The sequence below is a fragment of the Caloenas nicobarica genome, chromosome 1 (assembly GCF_036013445.1).
Source record: "Caloenas nicobarica isolate bCalNic1 chromosome 1, bCalNic1.hap1, whole genome shotgun sequence".
Lineage (NCBI taxonomy): Eukaryota > Metazoa > Chordata > Aves > Columbiformes > Columbidae > Caloenas > Caloenas nicobarica.
In genome coordinates this window covers 79,234,358-79,254,020 of record NC_088245.1, presented here as the reverse complement: position 1 = coordinate 79,254,020, position 19,663 = coordinate 79,234,358, and the positions used below count along the sequence as shown (strand labels likewise).

Genomic DNA, 19,663 nt, shown 5'->3' with positions numbered 1-19,663 from the left:
GAATCGTCTTGACGTTCATTAGTTTGCCCTGGATTTGCTTTTGGTTTGGGAATAATTTTTAGTGAAAAATAAGGTTTGTTTAAGCTTAGTAGAAAGCTGAAAAACAATTTGTCAGGTCTAACAACATATTAAAAGAAAAAAAGTAAAAGAAAAGATGTCTGAGTGCCTACTCTGATTTCCGTGGTGTTTTGTTCAGCTGGCAGAAGAGAGTTGCAGTTTATTAAAACTTTTGACATTGTCTTCTCCAAATTGCAACCTTTGACAGAGGACAACACATCCTTTTTTTTAACCTCTTCCCTCAGTGAGTGCAATTATACCTGTAAGAGGGTGTGTGTTTGGTTTTTTGTTTTTTGTTTTTTGTTTGTTTGTTTGGGTTTTTGTGTGTGTGTGTGTGTTTTGTTTGTTTTTTGTTTGTTTGGTTTTTGTTGTTGTTTGTTTTGTTTTGGTTGTTGGTTTGGTTTGGGTTTTTTACCAAATGGAATGGGAAGCAGAATGTGAATGACATGAATAAGATACGCTGGAAATGGGCCATCAAGAATACCAGGGTTGTATTCGCTCAGAGCAACAGGATACTCAAGGTCTATGAAAAAGTATGAAGTGCTGTCTCATAGAGGCACACAGGTCCTTATTACTGTAATTCTTCAAGTGATAAACCGGACCCCGAAGGCTCGCACTTCCCACTACGTGACCCGAAATAATCTCGGCAGTTCCCGCGGACTCGCAGCGCCGGCTGGGGGCAGGGGCTGCCCGGAGCTGTCCAGGGTGCTGGACCGCTCACGGAGCTGTCCAGGGTGCTGACCCGCGGCCTGGGCCGGGGCCTGACCAGCCGGGCCCCAGCGGGTGCGGCCGGTGGAACAACCCAGCGAGTTACAAAGACTGCCTGACTGATCCAGAGACATTGAAGCATGTAAGAAACAGCATGTATTGACCCATTTTCATGGGTGACTCTGCCTGGAGCAGAAAGTTGGACTGCAGTACCTGAATTATATGATGCTAGAACCAAGGGAAACACCAAGTCAGTGACAAAAGGCATCCCTTTATGTGAAATTAATTTTGGTTTGCATTGCTTTTCAGTGGGTTTGCGGTTGCCTCCGTATGCACAATTTAACTTCACTTGTCCTGTTCAGATTCTGGTGTGTACACTGCACTACTGCAACTTCAGTCTTAGGTTGGGTTCAATCCCTGAAGCTTAGCCTCCCTGTTTTGCTGTGCTCTTCGTAGAGGAGCTAGCTCCAAATTAAATTTTGTGTAGGCTTGCAACAAATGACACTTTCTGTTTGCTTTTTGGGGAATCTACACCCTTATATATTGAAATGACACTTTTCCCCATTTTAATCTTACACTGCTGTTTTATTATCAATATAGAAGTGATAGTTGTTTATTCAAATCAATTTATTATAAGTTATTCGAATAAGTTCATTAATTACTCTCATACGTCTATGTGAAATACTATTAATTTCAGGGAATTTTGTTTTCATTACTGGAAAAACAAATAGCTTATGGAAACTGAATTGATTCTATGATTGTGACAGCTTTCCCCCTCTGCCTCCCTAGACTTCTAAACTTCTGTTTTCATAATCTTTAGACATGACATTGCATGGCACTGCACTTTCCTCTAATTGCTTCCTTTTTTGGTAAACATTCCTTCTGAAACAATTTGGTAGTCACTCATATGTAAATCCTATTATGCTGCTAACCATCTTCTTTTTACTTTTCAGCAAGGTCTTTTAACATTGGCTCTACTTTTCTACAGAAAGATAGTATTCTAAATGAAGACCTATACTCTTGCTTTACATGCAGTCTTTACATTTGTTTGTGTTGTTTTCTTTGCATACTATTATTTGCTTTTCAACTCTTACGGGGTCAACTTTGCTTGTATTGTTAGTTATGTTAGCCAATTCCCATGCCATCTAGGTTTGTGGATAAGGATAAGCTAAAGATGTAGGATACAGATTGATGCAGGCTCCTGACCTGGCCCAGATATAATAGCTCTTTGGAGCTGGGTACATTTATTGATTCCTCAAACAGTTTCTTATTTCTTAGTGTATTTTATGTGTTTGGTTTCCCTGTGTGCTATGGGAGGCGAAAAAAGTGATTGCCCACTTCTCCAGATTCATGCTGTTGTTTCATCCAATTCAGTAGTGCATTTAAATGAACTCACTGAACCTGTAATATGATATTACATGTTGGATTTTTTTTTTTAGTGTTTCTAGGCAGCCTAATATCATAAGGCTTTTTTGTCCAATCACTATCCACAAACTATTGTAAACACCTTACAACATCAGAGCCTCTAAAATGTTTCCTAGCTAATCTGTCTCTGTTGTGGTTCCCTTTGCTGTTTATCTACATTTAAATACTTGGAATCAGAGGGGGTTGTTTGGGTTTTACTGAAAGAAAGATCAGTATATAAATCTGCATCTGTATTGTAAAATTTGGAATTTTCAAAGTCTAAAATTAGTCTTAAAATAGATAGATATTTCCTCCTTATCTGTAAGTGAATCTTTCTTGAGAGGCTTAATTTTTCTTATTAGTAGAGAAGAAAAAAAATATTTCTGTGAGTATTAAAGAAAGCTAATTGTGCTTCCATGCTGTCAGAATTCAATCTCTGTGTTTAAACCCCACTCAAACTCTAATTGCAAATTTCCTAGAGAGATCAATCCTTGCTAGTTGTCCTTGATGTCTTTTTAACTAGTGATTCTCAATAGACGTCGTTGATTCATCTGAACAATTTAGAGGTAAAGGAAAGGCAAGAAACATTTCTTATTAGTGGATCTTTTCCTTGTAGAAGCTCATTGTTTAATATTCTAGCTAAATGGAAGTGTATTGCTTCTAAGACAGCCTAAGAAATAAAAGCCAAAGCTTTTGTATCACATGATAACTAAATTCATATTTTCGTGCATGTATAAGTGGATTAATTTCCTTTGCTGCAACTCCTTATTCATATCAGTAGGATCAGAGGGCCCTCAGGGATTCAGAGAGCCATTCCTTTGTTTCAGTGTTATTGTCTTTTACACAAGTAGAATTGGAAGCTCTTTATATTTTTTTATGAGCTGAAACTAACCCTATTTATTGCATATGCTGTGTGCTGCTAATAAGATTTTGGAGAACTTTGTGTTTCTATAGCTGGATGAGCTTTTTAGTAAATCAACCACATCCATGCAGATGGGTGTCCTGACACCTTCAGAGTCCTCCTGCCTTTCATACCCCCACTTATGTTCAATGCAGGCTATTGTTGCATTTCACAATTGTATTCTGCTCATGCGATTGTCGAAATGTTCACCCTGCATCAGTTCTGCAGGGTTAGGATTGATTTTAAAATGCTTAGGAACTGTGCGATTGTGGAATGGTCCTCGCAATAGCCTTGCATCTATATATGAAAGTGTGTTGAGAAATCCTTTGTAAAGCTGGGAAACTAAGTAGTACCCCTTACTGAACAGTAGTTGGTCTTGCAAAATTTGCAAGTATTTTCCTATCTTTTTTGACTGTGCGTTGTTCCACGCTCTCACAAGAAACTAATTCAACATGAGAATTCATTTTCTACATATTCTTACACCAGGCATATGTAAGCACATACCCTGCAATTTTCCCTGTTCTGTTTTGGTTGCAGCTTGTTGCTGTTCTTCATCCTAAAATTGCTGAGGAAGTACAGTCAGAATTGGAGGACATCGTCACTGGACAATCATATTATTTATTTTCTGTCTACATTTCTCTAACTGGAATATAGTAGTGAACGAAAACTTCTGTGCCTGAAAGTTAAAGTGTGTGCCTATGTACAGTAACTTCCTCAGCTATGAAATTATATACTGCAATGCAGGAGATGAATTTAAAAGTTGTGTAAGTGTAGGTATTTTCCCAGGCTTGCAGAATAACTCATTAAACTCTTATAAAACTACTCTTGTTGTTTCATAGGCATCCATGATGTTAAAAAAATAGTTTTCCCCTCTGAAGTGATTTGTGCTTACCTTTATTTCCATGAAATATCTAGTCAAAATTTTAAAATGTTTCAATGTACTTTTTTTGACTGAAGCTTAGAGCATTGTGTGAATGCAACCCTGGCATATACAGTTTGATATACTTAGCTTTTTTCCTTCTGGTCAGACTTGGAGCAGATTAAGAAAGGAGCAGGGAAAAGTGAAGGATGGGCAAAATCTTCAGAAGCAGCGTCTGCAAGTTAGGTCTCTGAGCCCAAAAGATAAGGGTTTGCTGCTAAGCATTCAGCATAGTGCAGTATTAACCACTGGGATACCTGGTGTGTCTGAATGTGTTTCTGCCACAGAAAGCAAGTGAACCAGGAGCTAAATTTCTGCCTGGTGTATAAATGCTGTACAGTGTGAGCATTTAAGTCTGAATCAGTTGAAATAGAAGTGGGAGACTGTTGTGTGTCTTATCTCAGGAGGTGCTGGCAAAGAAGAGCAGGGCTGAGAATCCCACACAATGGATGGCATTTTCCTCTAAGCTCAGCATGGCATATGGTAAAGGGAAGGATTTGCTGAGTGGTTCTGTGGCTGTAAACAGGTTTTAGTGATTCAACCTATGAATCAAAGTTTATCCTTGTTACCACAAAGGATTTAAAAAAAAAAAAAAAAAATCAAGTGAGCTATTCAAGTGTGTGAGAAGGTGTTTAGGGAAGCCAACACAGGCAATTATTTACAAGTTCTGGCCAAGCTGTTTTTCAAGAAATTTGTACATTATTTTTCCATTTTGTGAGTTTACATGGGACTGCGTTGCTCCATGGAACATCTGAATGCAGTTATTTGGAAGGAAGCTTAAATCTTTCTTGAGGTCTCCCAATTCTGGAAATGTTGAAGGCTGTAACATCTTCCAGAATAAGTGACACCCTCCCCACCCCCAGTAGGTTGAGTTCCTTTTTCTGGTTAATCATAGAACAGTATTTCCTTTTTCTCCTTTTTAATCCAAAGTTTGGGGTCCTAGCACATTGCAGGCCATAAAGTTTGGATCCAGAAATTATCCAGAACTTTGGAATTTCCCACCCATTAATCTCTCCTCGTCTTCTATGTCCCTTCACATTCCCAGAGCAGCATTCCTTTTTAAAAATACTGTTTATGATATACCATCAACAGTCTGTTTTCTAAAATAAAGCATTACACTCTCCAAATGTGATTTTTTTTTTTTTAAAAATTTTTTTATTATTCCATAATCCCCACACTGTGCTATCCTGGCTGTAGGAAGACCGGTTCCATTGAATTAAATGCCACAGCAGCAATTTGAAATGTTCTTTTAATTCACAGCAAGTACTCACTTGCAGTGACTTCATGCTGGGTGGAAAGCTATTAGAGAACACACTGTTTTGAAGTTCCTACTTAAAGTACAGCTTGAACTAAAAGTGACTGCCAACTAGTTACTGGTACTCTGTGTTTTATGTGAATATGCAGGTATGTTGCAAGGCATTCTCTCTTTTTTGTGTGGTTGCTCTGCAGTTAATATCTCAGGTATCTTTTTGGACATAAGACAGTTTCCTACAGCCACAGAGCAATGCATTCAGCCTCCTAAGTGGTCTTTTGCAGTCCCGTGTCTTCATATAATTATTTCGTGAGATGTTAATCTCATGAAAAACAATACCAGCTGGAGTACATATTTGTGAAGAGCACAAAATTTACATGAGCTTGAATGTTTAATTCCACTTAAATCCTTGATAAAGATACTGCTGTCATGAGTGAGACAGGCTTACATGGTACTACAGAGGAGCTTGCCCCTCCTGGACCACTTCTCTTTTTTTATGAGCAACCAACTTCACGTTTCAAAATTTGTTAGTTGGCAGTGCCTCTGTGGAGCAAGGAAACTATTTAAAAAAAAAAACAAACCTAAAGAAGGTTAATTTTAAGATTGCTTTCTTATCTCTTAGTGTGATTTCATAGTCAGTCACTGTCACAGTTTCTTCCTATAATAATTGCTTTGTAATAAAATATTGGAGTTTGGTAGTATCCATGTCCAGAATTTGAAAAACCACGCTCAGCTTATTTGTTGATGCTCGTAATTATCATATGCAAACAGGGCAGTGTGCTACAGACCTGGGATCAGTCTGGCAGGGGCTCCATTCTGATCTGTTCCACAAAATGACAAAAAAAAGTGTGCTTACACCTATCCCTCTGCTTTGTGACAGCGTTACCATAGAGGCAAGGTTTTGGCTTGCATCTTGCTTAACATTTCACTCATTATAGTTAGTGGAATATAGAGAATTTTGTATGAATTGTAGCTAATGCAAATGTTTAGCAAGTCTCAGTGGACCATACATTGTGATTCTGACAGAATTTGCACATGAGAAATACAGTCGTCAACAGTTTCACTAATGTGCTTTTCTAATACAGCTTTGTGTGAACACAAAAAATATAGGAATTATATGGCATTCAATAAATCTGCTAGTAAAGTGGTTTCTTAATATGTTAAAATGCATGTATCTTGCAGCCCACAACATTTGCTCAAGATTTATGGTATGGTAAAGATTTTCTCTCTTTCCAGCATTCATACACAGGCACTTTCATTCTAATCCATGTTTTTTCTGTTTCTCTGTACAAAAGTGAGTTCTAAATTACTGTTAAGATTTTATAAGCATTTCAAACTTTGTGTAGTTATTTCAATCAGTTACTACAAAAAGAGAGGCCAGGCTGAAAATAGGTGTATGATATAAAGTGTCTGACGTTATGAATTACTACATGCAAGACCTTTTAGATAACAGTGCACACAATTTTAAAGGAAATCTTCCTGAAAAAAGGTCCATCTTATTTTTCAGAATTTTCAGTTTTCACTAAAAGAAACACCAAAACCTAACCCTAAGCATTTTTTGGTGAAAACAGTTATTTTCCCAAGAAAACAACAATTATTTCTAAAGGATGGAAAGAGGAACATCATCTGTCTCGCTACAGTGGCATAGTGTGGGAGGTGGACTGAAAAGTCCCCTCTCTTTTAGGAAATGCAGGGAACCATTGCCACCTTCCACATTCCCCTATAGAGAATACGAAGTGCCTGACATTGATGTTTCTTTGGAGCTGGTTGCCTCAAGCTGTCATGTCTTGACAGCTCTGCAGGAGGAACAAAAGGCCCATCAGACCGAAGATGATTTGTAAACAAAGAAGAAGGAGAATTTGCCACCCCACCATGTCTGACAGTGTAAAAAAACAATGCCACATTACCTGTGGCTGACACACGGAGACTTATCCTTTAAAGTGTCAGCTGCTTCCTTATGCAAAGGTGCAAGCAAATGTTTTATTAAGAACTCAATTTGGCTTCTCATTAACTCTCAGCGTTTTGCTGGCTCCTTAGGAAAATCAGTGTAACAATGCTCTTCTCATCAGGATGCTGCATTCTCAAAAGGGACAGTAAAATCACAGCATCTCGTGCAAATTCAAAAAGGCTTATTTAAAAAAAAAAATCTAATTTATGTTCTCAGTGTTTTCAATGTTTTTGACATCTTCAGCATTAAATCAGAGGCTGAATACTGTATTTTTTCCTGTTTTTCCAGTAAGGACTTGGTTGCTGATTAACTCTTTGGCAGGGAGTGGGCAGAAATTAATGCATTAACAACCTAACAATGAAATCAAAGTGAATGAGAGTAGCATTATCTAAAATAAATTATATTTTGTTAGTACTGTGTAATGTTCTTTTAACTGATGACAATGATTTATTTCTACTTAGATGAATGATGAAACTAATCAGTGAATTGCTGGGTAGATGCTTTGTTAAATTAGTCCCATATTCACTTGGGAGTCTTTAATCTCTTGCTTTGTGTGCTTATTTGTCATTGAATTCACGGGGGGAGGTAAACAGGGGGGTGTGCAGGTTCTTCTTTCATTTACATGAATATGAACTAGAACATCTTCATTGATTATCAATGGAGTTTCATTGTTTGAAACCAGGGAAAATGAGACAATGGGGCCTTTCCATCGCTGGCTTTGTTTGGAGATGCTTTTTAAAACCCACCTTACAGAATCCTTTCTAAAATTATTTTAAACTTTTAAAGGGATTTCATCCCATTTATTTCCAATATGCAAGGTGTTTTTAGTTAACACTATTTGCAAATTCTGTGGTAATGACTGCTTAAAAATGGGGATGAGCTGGTAATTTATTTTTACATTTTCTCTATTACGCTAGATGAACTGATGTTGCACTGTTTTTTCTAGTCCACCCACAAGACTCTGGCTGCTCATTAAAATTTTATGAATGAAGAAAATAACAAACGTGTTGACAATGAAAATAACAGAGTTTCAGGAGGCTAATGTTAATGGAAATTCTTTTGTTACAACTTTACAGTCCAAAGCCAGCATTTGTAAAGCCAGCTTAGAATTGTAAGGAGAAAAACAACTGGTCTTTTTGTGAGCATTTAGCATAAATGACAGCTGGGTTGCCACAATGTGAGAATTTATATGCTGCTATGAACCGACAATTTGCCTAGCAAAGAGTTACACTGTGGGAGGTAAAGAAGGAAAGCATGAGAAGATTTTTCTAAGTTCCGTGAAACATATTTTGCTGGTAATAGAAACCTAGAAGCAAACTTGGGTTTACCATATATTATTGTCTCCAAAGAGCACCATCACCTTGAAAATGTAACATTCTTGATTGAAAATTACCTCTTACTGTAATTACACGTAATGCCCAAGTCTATTTTACAAAAAAGTAAACCAGGTTCAATTCTGCAGAAAGTTGTAGCATTCTACTAACTCTTCAACCCCAACATAATGTTCAAAAAATTTGAAGGCAGATCACCCACACCATGAAGATAGCATAAGATCACTTTTATGAGGAAACAAATCATTATTGGAGTCCATATTTGATTTTTTTTAAAACCCTTAAAGGAAAAAATAACTCCAGGTTTTGATAATTAAATATTAAATTCAGTGTTAAATTCACAGTGCATACCCTGACAAGCCAGCAGTAGAAGCAGTAAGAGAATGCAGAGGAACATCTTGAAGGCGTAGTAGTGGTATGGAAAGCTAGTAATAAACTGAGTAATTCTACTGTTTGTTAGGGCTGGAGCTTCCCTTTGTTGCAATTTTTGTCAACAAAATTAAGTTGCAATTTTGCTTAACCTGTCTGCACCTCATATTTTGGGCAGCCCAAAGGAAAGATTGAGCAGAATGCTTATGGAATGTCACAGAATGAAGCCCACAGCATTTCAGCTTTGAAGAGCCTCTAAGTGCCTTTCTCTCTGCTACCTGTCCCATGAGCATCTTTTGACTGTGGAGAGGAGGAAAGTGTGGCATTGCACTAACATCCTACAGTGGGCTGGGTGTACATATATATATGTGTGTATATATATATATATACACACACACATATATTTCAGGATGGTGATTTCCTAACAGTTTCAAAGCCTGGGAGCCTGTTCCTTTGAAAGAGGGAAAAGAGAAATGCCTTTTGTAGAGATAAAAAGGAGCCACATTTTTCATAGTTGCTCATGGGCAACACTTGGCTTAAAGACTTGTATGAGTTGTGTACGACCAGGCAGTTTGTTTGGACAAAGAGGCTCAGGGCAGAGTTCCTGAAATGCCCCCGAAGTCTCAGCAATAATACTGATCCTTGATTTAAATGTTTGAAGAAAAGTCACATGCAAGATAACAAATGCAGGTTTCTCCCAGGTCATCCTAAGCAATTGCTCTTCGTTAAGCTCAAAGCAGCTGAAATCCCACCGAGCAGCAGGAACACTTAATCCTTAGCCTTTTGCAACCACCTCTTCACCCTGTTAGGGTACTGGAACTAGGTCTTTTGCATAACCTTTGTAGGAAGCTTCTACATATGGTCCCCTGGAAAATGCATCCATTGAACATTTTAAGCTAAACAGTGCTGTGTAGGCTCTATCTGATGTCTGTGCCACGTCCTGAATTTTGAGTACTTGGCTGGGGGAGGCAAATGCTTCTGAGAGCTCTTGTGGACATGGTGGTGTTTCACAGAGAGCTGTGTTCAGTCTGGTTTTCCTCCTATGTCCATAGAGCAAGTGGATTTCTTCACAGGTTAGGCAGAGGGACAACCACTATGGTCATTTTATCTGCCCCTTCTACTTTCCTTTGGCTTCCTCAAATCACCCTGGCAGCCCTGATCTTGTTCTTTTATTTCTTGGACTCTCTGAAGGACAAGAGTTTCAAAGCTTCACGTGCTTTTGGAAACAAAAGCATGTATGCAAATGACAACTAATTTTATCATCTTTGAGCATAACAGGACATAAGCCTCCCTTGAAGGACAGCAAGTCACCTCACTCAAGCAACAGCAAAGGCTGTTTGAAACTCATGAATTTTTGAAGCATTTAGTAGCTCCTAAATGTTTATTTGGGGGGTCTAAAGCCACTCAACATGTACTAAAGCCACAGATTTTATGTGACAGAGTGTCCACAGCTCTTAAAAGCAAGACTTAATGGCTTTTGCCTTTGTCTGTGATTTGTCACAGCCTTGTCTTTGTATAACTAGCTGTCTTGGAAGGAACTTGGATATATTTTGAATAAGAAAGGTACTGTTATTTATAAAACAAATCACTTGTACATTTCCTCTGATTCCCATCCTCCCCACCTCCTGCCTTTAGTGATTATGGGAGCTCTTGTTTGGTCAGCATCACCTCAGAGATAAGATGTGCTTTGAATATCAAGATATGCTCCTAGTTCAATAACTGTGTAAATTAAAAAATGTTCTTGAGAAGGCAGATGCAGAACAAGAATGCAGCTGCATACTTAGTATTGTTCTGCTGTGCTGTCACTGGGCTCCTAATTGTGGTGGGGCCTCAGGAAACTAAAATTTATTTTTCTGCTTTAGTATATCTTAATCCAGAAGTAGGATAAGCAGAATGCTTTAATGTTTCTCATTAGAAAGCAGATTGTGGCTTTATACTAGCTGAATGGAATCTAGTTTGCTGAGAAAAGAAGATAAAGCAAGTAAATCTAAGGAGGAAACGACAGTAGAAATAAGTCCTAATAAATTCAGACATTGTGCTGTAATGCTGGGTCTGTTTTCTGGACCATGTACACTGTTGCAATGGCTGATGAATACCTGACGCAATGTTAGACGTTGCTCAGTATACTAAGTGAGGACAAGTGCTGCTGCCATTCTACCTCGTCCTCCCGGAGAGGAGAATTGTTTGGTGATGCTGCATCCTGTCATCATGGCATCTGCATTCTCTGAGGCCTGTGTAGTAACTTGTGTCTCAACTGAAAAGTCAGGTTTTGACAGGTTTGGTAAATAAAAAATCCCTGCACAATTTTTTCCACGTGGAGAATATTAACTCTTGTATTGTAGACAAATTCCATTCTGTGACTAAATCACACTGCTTTAAATTCACAGGTCTTTTCACTACCTTTTTTAAAAAATATAGATGCTAGGCTGCACTGATACACTGTGTGCTGTTTAAATGACTGTTCCAACCTCACTAGAGGTGAATGACTTGGGGCTGGCAGGACGATGTCCCACCCATAGTTCTGAGATCCTCTGGAATGAAAAAGACTACACATATCTCATTTATTACTGTGTTTGATGATAGGATAGCACAACAATTTGACCTTTCACTTTTATGCATTGCAAAGCGGCTACAAGAGGTCCTTCGTTAAAACAATCCCTTTCTAATTTTAATTTATGCTGTGTCCGGACAGCTGAGTGTTTAAGGAGCTGCTGTCAAACTCTAAATACCTTTGCCTAAGGGTTTCGAGTGACTCATCCCAGTGACACAACCATGGAGGGAGCCAAGGTGACTCCTGATTCCCAGTGCCCTGCTGTCATCACCTTATTCCCTATTCCTTCCTTTCTCTCTTCCTCAGAGCTATCTTTTGTATATCAGTTCAGGAGGGTCACTTTCATGGATTTTGGTTTTTTTTTTAAAAGTTATTTTTTCCGTGGTTGTCTTATTTCCACTGTGTCCCTGCAGCTTGGATAGAAGGCTCATTCTGACCTATTTGGCTTGGCCAGTATGCGCATCAGGACTTTCGGCAATTTTGGTTTTGCAGAAATGTTACCTTCTATATCACATTTGTTGTGTCCCGGTTTGGGGAGTAAGGATAAAAATTGTCCTATGTCTACTTACCAGCTAATTTCTCTACTCTTTTTTCTTTTTCTTTTTCTTTTTTTTTTTTTTTTTTTTTTTCCCAAGCTCCTAATTCTCCCTTTTCTTTCCTCACTTTGAGTCCTGCCAGCTCCTTGGGTTTTCCAGCAGTGGCTGCTACAAAGATGCATGTGTTTTCCTCTGTAAAACCGGTCCTTGTTTTGTGTTGCTAGGCTACTCCCTTCCAGCTGCCACTGAAGAAATGCTCCGTGGTGGGAAATGGTGGGATCCTGAAAAAAAGCGGCTGCGGCAAACAAATAGATCAAGCAGATTTTGTCATGCGGTAAGACAGAAACCTCAATGACATATTGTCTCCCCTTCCCCCTACTAAGTCTTGGACTTTTCAAAGCTATTCAGTTGTGATTAATCACTTATAATTTGCCTTGTTTCCCCCCGCCCCTTTGCAGGATGCTTTACACAAGCGATCTGGGTAAAAGTGTGAGGAGAGGCAAAAAGATACTTTTGACTGGCTTCTGCAAATATGTGTGTAGTGTGGGGGCAGTCTGTAGATGGATGGGTTAAGGTCGTGACAGATTGTGCAGTGTCACAGAGAGCTGCTTTTCTCTTTAGTTATGCAATTTTAGGCAGGGTCTCATCCTGCACTGTGCTCTGTCCTCTAAAACTCTAAATGCCATTATATGCAACCCATTGAACTCAAGATGAGTAGGTACTGATTTATGGGGCAAGGCTTAAGAAGTGTAAGTTGGAATAAGCTAAAATGTTCCTGTTTTTTTCTGGTTTGATTTCTGGCTGACTGTCTGAGGAAACACTAAGCCCCTTTCCTTGATGCAGGTTTTTTGGTATTCTTCGCATTTCCTTTTGCTGCAGCCTTCCTGAAGTTATCAGAACCTGTCAGAAAGGATGTTGAACCAGTTACTGCTTTCGTGATTGAATTTGGCACTTTCTAGGTCTGCATTCTTTAAGGAAGAAAGACAGAAATTAGTTCCTCCCTGTTAAACATGAACAAGAAAAACATTGTGGGGGAGAAACTGGAGGAATGCTCTCAAAGACATGAGAAATGAAGTTTGGTTTTTTTTGAGATGGATGCATTATGAAAACCCACCTTAGCAAGTGTCCTTATTAGATCCTGATGGCTTATTATAAAGCCTTACAAATTTACTGCAAATCAAACGGTATTACTGTAATTTCTGGTTTGCATCTCAAAGACCAAAAATGCCTTCAATGTTAATGCAAAGAAATACAACAAACTAAAGACAAAAGGAAACATATACTTAGAGCATTCACAGAAGAGAAGATGTAAGGCACAGGGGGAGAAGAGGCAGTGTGCTGATTGCCATTACTGCAAAACTCCTTAGGTGTTCCACAGACCAAATCTAGGAAACTGCAGGGTATATACCATGGTAATATTATCTAGATGCAATGGGAAATTGAAATGCTGTAGGACCAATCAGTTACAAAAACAATGGATTTTTTTTTTTTTTTAAACCAGCAGTTGTAGCTTGATCAGAAAAATCCTTTTCTCTCCAGGGAGGGTAAAGCAACCATTATCTGTACAGAACTTATTTTGAATTGGAAATAAGTGATAGGGAAAATCCTGCAAAAATCCCAGTAGCTGCCTGCAGGCCATATTATATTAGTGATGTGCAACCATATTTATGGAAAATGTTTCAGTTCTTTTGGGTTAGAAGCTAATATACCACTGGGAGAAAACATTTTTATAGCAGATAGAAGATAGGATTTAGTTGATCTTTTCTAAATCTGATTTCTATAATCTGAGAGCCAAGAGAGAAAGAGCACAATGGTGACTTGCATAGCATGTTTCATTTTTAAAAAAATAAATTTGTGTGATATCTTTAAAGTATTTCCACAGTGTGAAATGTCATGCCATGTTTTGCCCTTGTTCTTTTTTCTATTCATATGGTTTTTGATTTCACTTCAGTGTATTTCCATAAGCTCTGTCATATGACTGCAGCCATCTTCTCTGATATATTGTAATCACGAAGGTTAATTAATGAGTTTAAACTCATCTCGTTGCTAAGCATCTTCTACAAACACAGTTGTACCAACATAAAGATTAAAAGAACAGCATTTTCAGCCCCAAAGGCACAGCACACTGCATCTGCAATGAAAAAGGTGCAGGTATATGGTCTGCATGTTTAGGTAGTGTGCTCATAATGGGCTCTTCTCCTGATACCTGCCTGGTTTTCAAGTTTGTAATCCTTATTTCTAAGAAAAAATTTTGATCTGTCCTCTTCCTTCCTGCTAACACTTATTTGAAAAGTGTTGGGTACTAAACCCTAAGCAATGTTTTTGTCTGGATTTTGACAGAAGAGACACATTTTCTTGGCATTAGATTTTGAAGAAATATTTCTACATCTCACAACTCTCCCTGTCCCCCAAACACTTTCCATGGCTTTGCCGTGGTTTGTATTTCTACCAGAGAGAGGGTTTTTCCCTGTAAAACAGCAGGGGTTGTGGGGAATTCTCTGAGCTGTTTCCTGGTGAATTTATTCCTAAACTAGAAGCAACTTGTCACTATTTCAAGTTGACTAGTCGCTGTCCTGGTTAGGGGAAGCCAAGCTGTTCTCTTTCAATCATGCCGTGCCATGCCATCTAGCTATACCAGCCCCAGTGGAGCTGGGGAGGTTAAATATGGTGGCACTTTGGGCTTTGAAGACGAGTCCAGAGAAACATGGCTTTCAGCTGCTTTGTGCAGTTATTGTCTTGATGTTGGCCAAGGTGCCACAAAGGAATAAAAAGGTATGTTTGCAATTACATATTAAATTTGTAGTAGCTCCTAGTGTTTAGTATATGTGCTTATATAACATTCTAAAATAGCTAGATGCTAGAATGCTGTCCTGGTACTTCCTTCTTCCCTGCACTTTCACTTACTTACTCCTCAGTACCAGGACCAAGAGTAAGATAATTAAAAAGACCTTTTTAGGATTAATCTTTTGTTTCTGAATGTGTTCCTCACCTGCGCAACACTCAAAACTCTGCTGACCTGTTCAAGAAAATAATCTGTCAACCAACTGATTTCTTACTGAGTTTCCTCTGGATACTTAGGCCATTTCTTGATATTTCATGCAGAACAAACTGGGAATGAGGCTTACCGATTAAAGGAATTACGTGTGTTTAAATAATGCATCTGGGACTGGCTTGTGAAAGAAATGTCATTATTGAGATGTTAAGATGATAAAAACTGGGGAGAGATCTTGATCCTTCATAGGGCTTTTAAATAAACTCAGACCAAAAATGGCTTCTTAAAAGCTTGCCCTATTACTTTGTGTTCATTCAAACCAGAGATCATTAAACTGTAATCTACCAGAGGTCATTAATGCCATCTCTCTGCTATGACACAAATCACCTGTGTATCTTGCTTCACAAATATTTGTTTGACCTGCCATTGAAAACTGCTACTGAGAGGGTTTCTATAACCTCTCCAAATAGTACTAATCTGATTAATTTGTATTAATTTTCCATATCCTCCTTCTTCTTCTTTTTTCCCCCCCCCCCCTCAATGATTGCATTTTCTGAAACCTCTTATTTTAATTTCTCTTTTCTGGCTTCCTTTTTAAGTTGTCTAGCTTCTCTTAAATTGTACTAGACCAAACTAGAAGCTGTTTCCTAACTGAGATCTCAATCCATTGTGCACATCTTAACAAATGTAGTCAGAAAAAGGAGAAAATGTTCCCGGAAATTTTATTTTTCTTAGTGAACATGGCTGAATTCATCATTCATATGATGAATATGGGTGGGACTTTGTTGTCTTTCTCCTTGGCATTTCCTGATGATGTCAATTTAAGAATATGGCTTTGACAACTGATATCCCTATGCAAATACATGCAGATGTAGCACTACTGTGTCTTTTTCTTAGGGAATATGGGATGTTTTGCATTAACAAAAATTGCAGACAGTATACAGTGTGCACACTAGAGCCCTCTCTGGGCACTAAAGTTGCACAAAACCGTAACATATCAAGGTGTAGCCAGGAATTTGTGCACCCTCGTTTGCTGCACTCTGCTGTTGCAAGTGCTTGGATCCCTTCTCCAAACATTGCAGAGGTCAGTGAAAATGCTAATGGAGGCAGCAACTGCTGTGGTAGCAAGAGCTTTCCTTGTGACAAGACTGTTTTTTCCCAGCTCACTGGAAGTGTATGGTGACGTGCAACAGCCCAACAGTTTGTGCTGAAGCCCCTGGAAATTGCCATAAAAACTGGACCATAGCTCACTTCCCCAGCTCCTACCTCTCACTAGAATCACAGAATCATAGAATGGTTGGGGTTAGAAGGGACCTCTGGAGATCATCTAGTCCAACCCCCCTGCTAAAGCAGGTTCACCCAGAGCAGGTGGCACAGTAATTTGTCCAAGCGGGTTTTGAATGTCTCCAGAGAAGAAGACTCCACAACCTCTCTGGGCAGCCTGTTCCAGTGCTCTGGCACCCTCAGAGTAATGAAGATTCTTCTCATATTCATATGGAACCTCCTGTGCTTCTGTCTGTGCCCGTTGCCCCTCGTCCTGTCGCTGGGCACCCCTGAAAAGATTCTGGTCCCATCCTCTTGGAACCCACCCAGATCAGAGAAGCAACTCGTTGTTGGACTCAAGAGTTTCATGACTGACTCCAGCTGCCTGGAGGACACACGCAGAAGAAGTGGAGTGCTACAGAGAGTTTAATGCAGAGGATGGTGAGAAAAATGACGTAGATCTTCACAGGCAGAAGATCTGCAGCACAGGAACCCATGTCTCCCTGGTATGGGAAGAAATCATGAACACGAAACAACTCCTCTCTGCACAGCCGCCTGCCAGTCTTCCAGTGCTGGGGCCTCCTCCTCCATGGGGTGGTTGTCTGCAGAGTTTAAAGCAACCAGGGGCTGCTCGAACCCCTTCTTTAGGGTCAGTGTTTGCCCAGCACATGTTATTGGTGGGAGCAGAAAAGGGCAGGAGCTGGTACCCGAATGTGCCCCTCACCTTTCCTCAGGTTGTGTGCTCTGTCTCTGTGCTGCGCTTTTCCAGTGTGCTGCAGAAAAACAATGAAACCAGCATGTGCAAATGGGGATGTCTTGATTGGATGGTTGAACTTAAAAACTGGACCGCAAATTTGGTTATGGTGAAGCCCAAAACTTTTTCTTTCAGAAAAAACCTCAACAAAACCCCAAACCCAAAAAACATTAAAAAACTGCAAGTCTTTTTCTGAAAAAAATCGAAGTTCTGCTTGTCTCTGAGAATCCTGGTTTCATTTTTGCCCTTTAAGCATTAAAAATATTGTTTCTATCTTAGATTTTAAAAGTTGAACGAATTTGAAATGAAAAATGTTTTGACACCAGTTTTTGATGTAATTTCTATCTATTGCATAGAGTTCTCCTGGATTGCATACTATTTGAATGTATTTTCATCTTTATCTACCACACTTTCCCTCTTCTCCTAGGTCTTTACTATGGAGCATTTAGGACTGTTCGTTGTCTTGAAGTTTCTCTCTACTTCAGTTTTTTGTAGTCTTGGCTCTCTGCTTTCCAAAATAAATTTGCATGGTTGCTTCGTCTTTATTATGTTATCACCTTGCCCATGAAAACAAGCTTGTGAGCAGAACTGAGATGCACATATTTAAATAACCACTTAAAATTTTTCTCTGTGTTTTCTTGGTAAACTCTGTACGCTGAAGATAGCCCGCAGTGTAATATTAAAAATTCCTGTTGTTTGCAAGACATGTAATGCTTGTAATACCACAGAGTGGTAACAGTCTGGAGCCTGATACTGGTAAACAAGACAGAACAGAGTGAAAACAGAACTTTAAAAGGGTTTGGAAAAAAAGTCTTTGCTATAGATAATAACAGCCTCTTCCACAGCCTTTCAGTCTGTCAGAAATGCCAAGTCTGTCTTTGCTTTTGCTTAGAGGTTACATAAGATCATCTCTGCAAAAGGTTCTGTGTCTACATTTCGCCACAGTCTGGTACAATAATGTCCTATTGTGCTTATAGGTGTGGTACAGTAGGGGACATTTGTAGCTTGGTCTAGTATTTATGCAGTACTTTTACATTTTCTGACAGGTTTTTTGGTTTGTTTGTTTTGTTTGTTTGTTTTGTTTGTGGTTTGGTGTTGGTTTGTTTGGGTTTGTTTGTTTGTTTTTGTGTGTGTGTTTGTTTTTTTCCTAAAAAAACCCCAACACCTGCAAACTTTCAGATTAAAAAGAACTGAGGTTGAAGCCTGTTGATCCTGAATGTCATTTAAAATCTTGACTGTCTTTCTCTGCACAGGTGCAATCTCCCACCTTTATCCAGTGAATACAGCAAGGACGTTGGATTGAAAACCCAGCTGGTGACTGCAAATCCCAGTATAATTCAGAAAAGGTAGTGACCATATTGTTCCTTCTCTGGTTAGGGGAAACAAAAATAAAATTGCTTCATCTGTGTTATGGATATTAGTGCATCAGAGTTATCTTCTTAAAGGTATTCTGATCCTGGAAAAGGATCTGGAAGAGATGAAATAAGCAATGCTTTGATGTAGGGTGAAATAATCCAAGAGTAAACCCCTGATCTTTTCGCTGTAAGCAGGGAAACTAAGGGAGATTGGCTTTACAGAGTTATCTGTTCTACCGTACTTCCCTCAGTGCTTCCAGCTTCCTCCCTTTACAATGTGCTGGGCACATGCCAGAGGTGCTTTGGCTGCTCCCAAGCCAGGCACATACTGATGGGTGGCCCAAGCTACTCTGCTGGTCAGGCCAGATGGCTCCTGCATCCCACAGTTAATGAAGATGCTAATTTGGGTTTCTCTTTGCTTCACCACTGACAACCTCTGGGTCCTTATTGTCTTTGTATTATTTGTTTAATGTTGACTTACAGGTACAAAAGTGGCTAGGATGGAACCGATTGGCAGGTTGTGATCATACGAGCCTCGCTTTCTTAGGAAACTGAGACAAATTTTTGTTATTAGGGTTGGTTGAAATTTTCCACATGTCAGTAGCTGATGAGAGAGGAGAAGAGGGAGCAAAAAAAAAAAAAAGTCAGCGTCATCTCTCACATTTTGCATTCCTGAATTGTAATTGCTGTGTTGTTTAGCACCTGGAATGAGGCAGGCTGTTCTCAGGCAGAACAAGATCTGGTAGTAACCTGCCATGCTCACTGAAAAACACAGAGAAAAGGCATAAACAAAGGGGATAAACAGGAAACAATTAGGCATAAAGAAAGGTATAATGCAGGTACTGGGAGGTAAAGGATTGTGAAAGGAAGCAAAGCATGGAAATAAAATGAATCACCGAAAGCCAGGTGTTTTAGAAAGAAGAGAAGCACAGACTTGGAAATGGATGTTTTGATGGTATTTGAATTTAATATTTTTCCTCTCTATCAGGAATTGAAGGGTTTTCTGGTTTTGTGTGTGGAAAAGATGATAGCCTTTGACAGAGTAGAAAAGAGAGGGTGAGCAAGACGGAAATGGAATAGCAATTGGCTTCAAGAGCTGATTCCAGGCAGAGAGAGTCTGAGTAGGAGAAGGCACAGAAGTGCTTGTGGGATGAGATCAAAGCAAACCAAGCAGAATTGGCAGAGCATGGCACCAGGTGCCAGGCGAGAAGAGGGACCTGCTCAGGGCAGTGGACCTGAAGATGGGGAATCTGAAAATCCTGTGGGATGTAGATGGCTAATGAGATTGATTTAACAAGTGAGGTGAAATGGCTAGAACATCCC

The 19,663-nt window shown here is 39.3% G+C and overlaps 1 protein-coding gene across 1 annotated transcript in view; it reads left to right on the top strand.

Moving 5' to 3' along the window:
* The window catches only part of ST8SIA1 (ST8 alpha-N-acetyl-neuraminide alpha-2,8-sialyltransferase 1), a 133,833-nt gene that overhangs the window by 62,727 nt on the left and 51,443 nt on the right, over positions 1-19,663 (top strand). The window contains exons 3-4 of the mRNA XM_065650329.1: positions 12,201-12,310; positions 18,239-18,331. Coding sequence (XP_065506401.1) covers positions 12,201-12,310; positions 18,239-18,331 — 203 coding nt within the window. The remainder of the gene's footprint in view (positions 1-12,200; positions 12,311-18,238; positions 18,332-19,663) is intronic.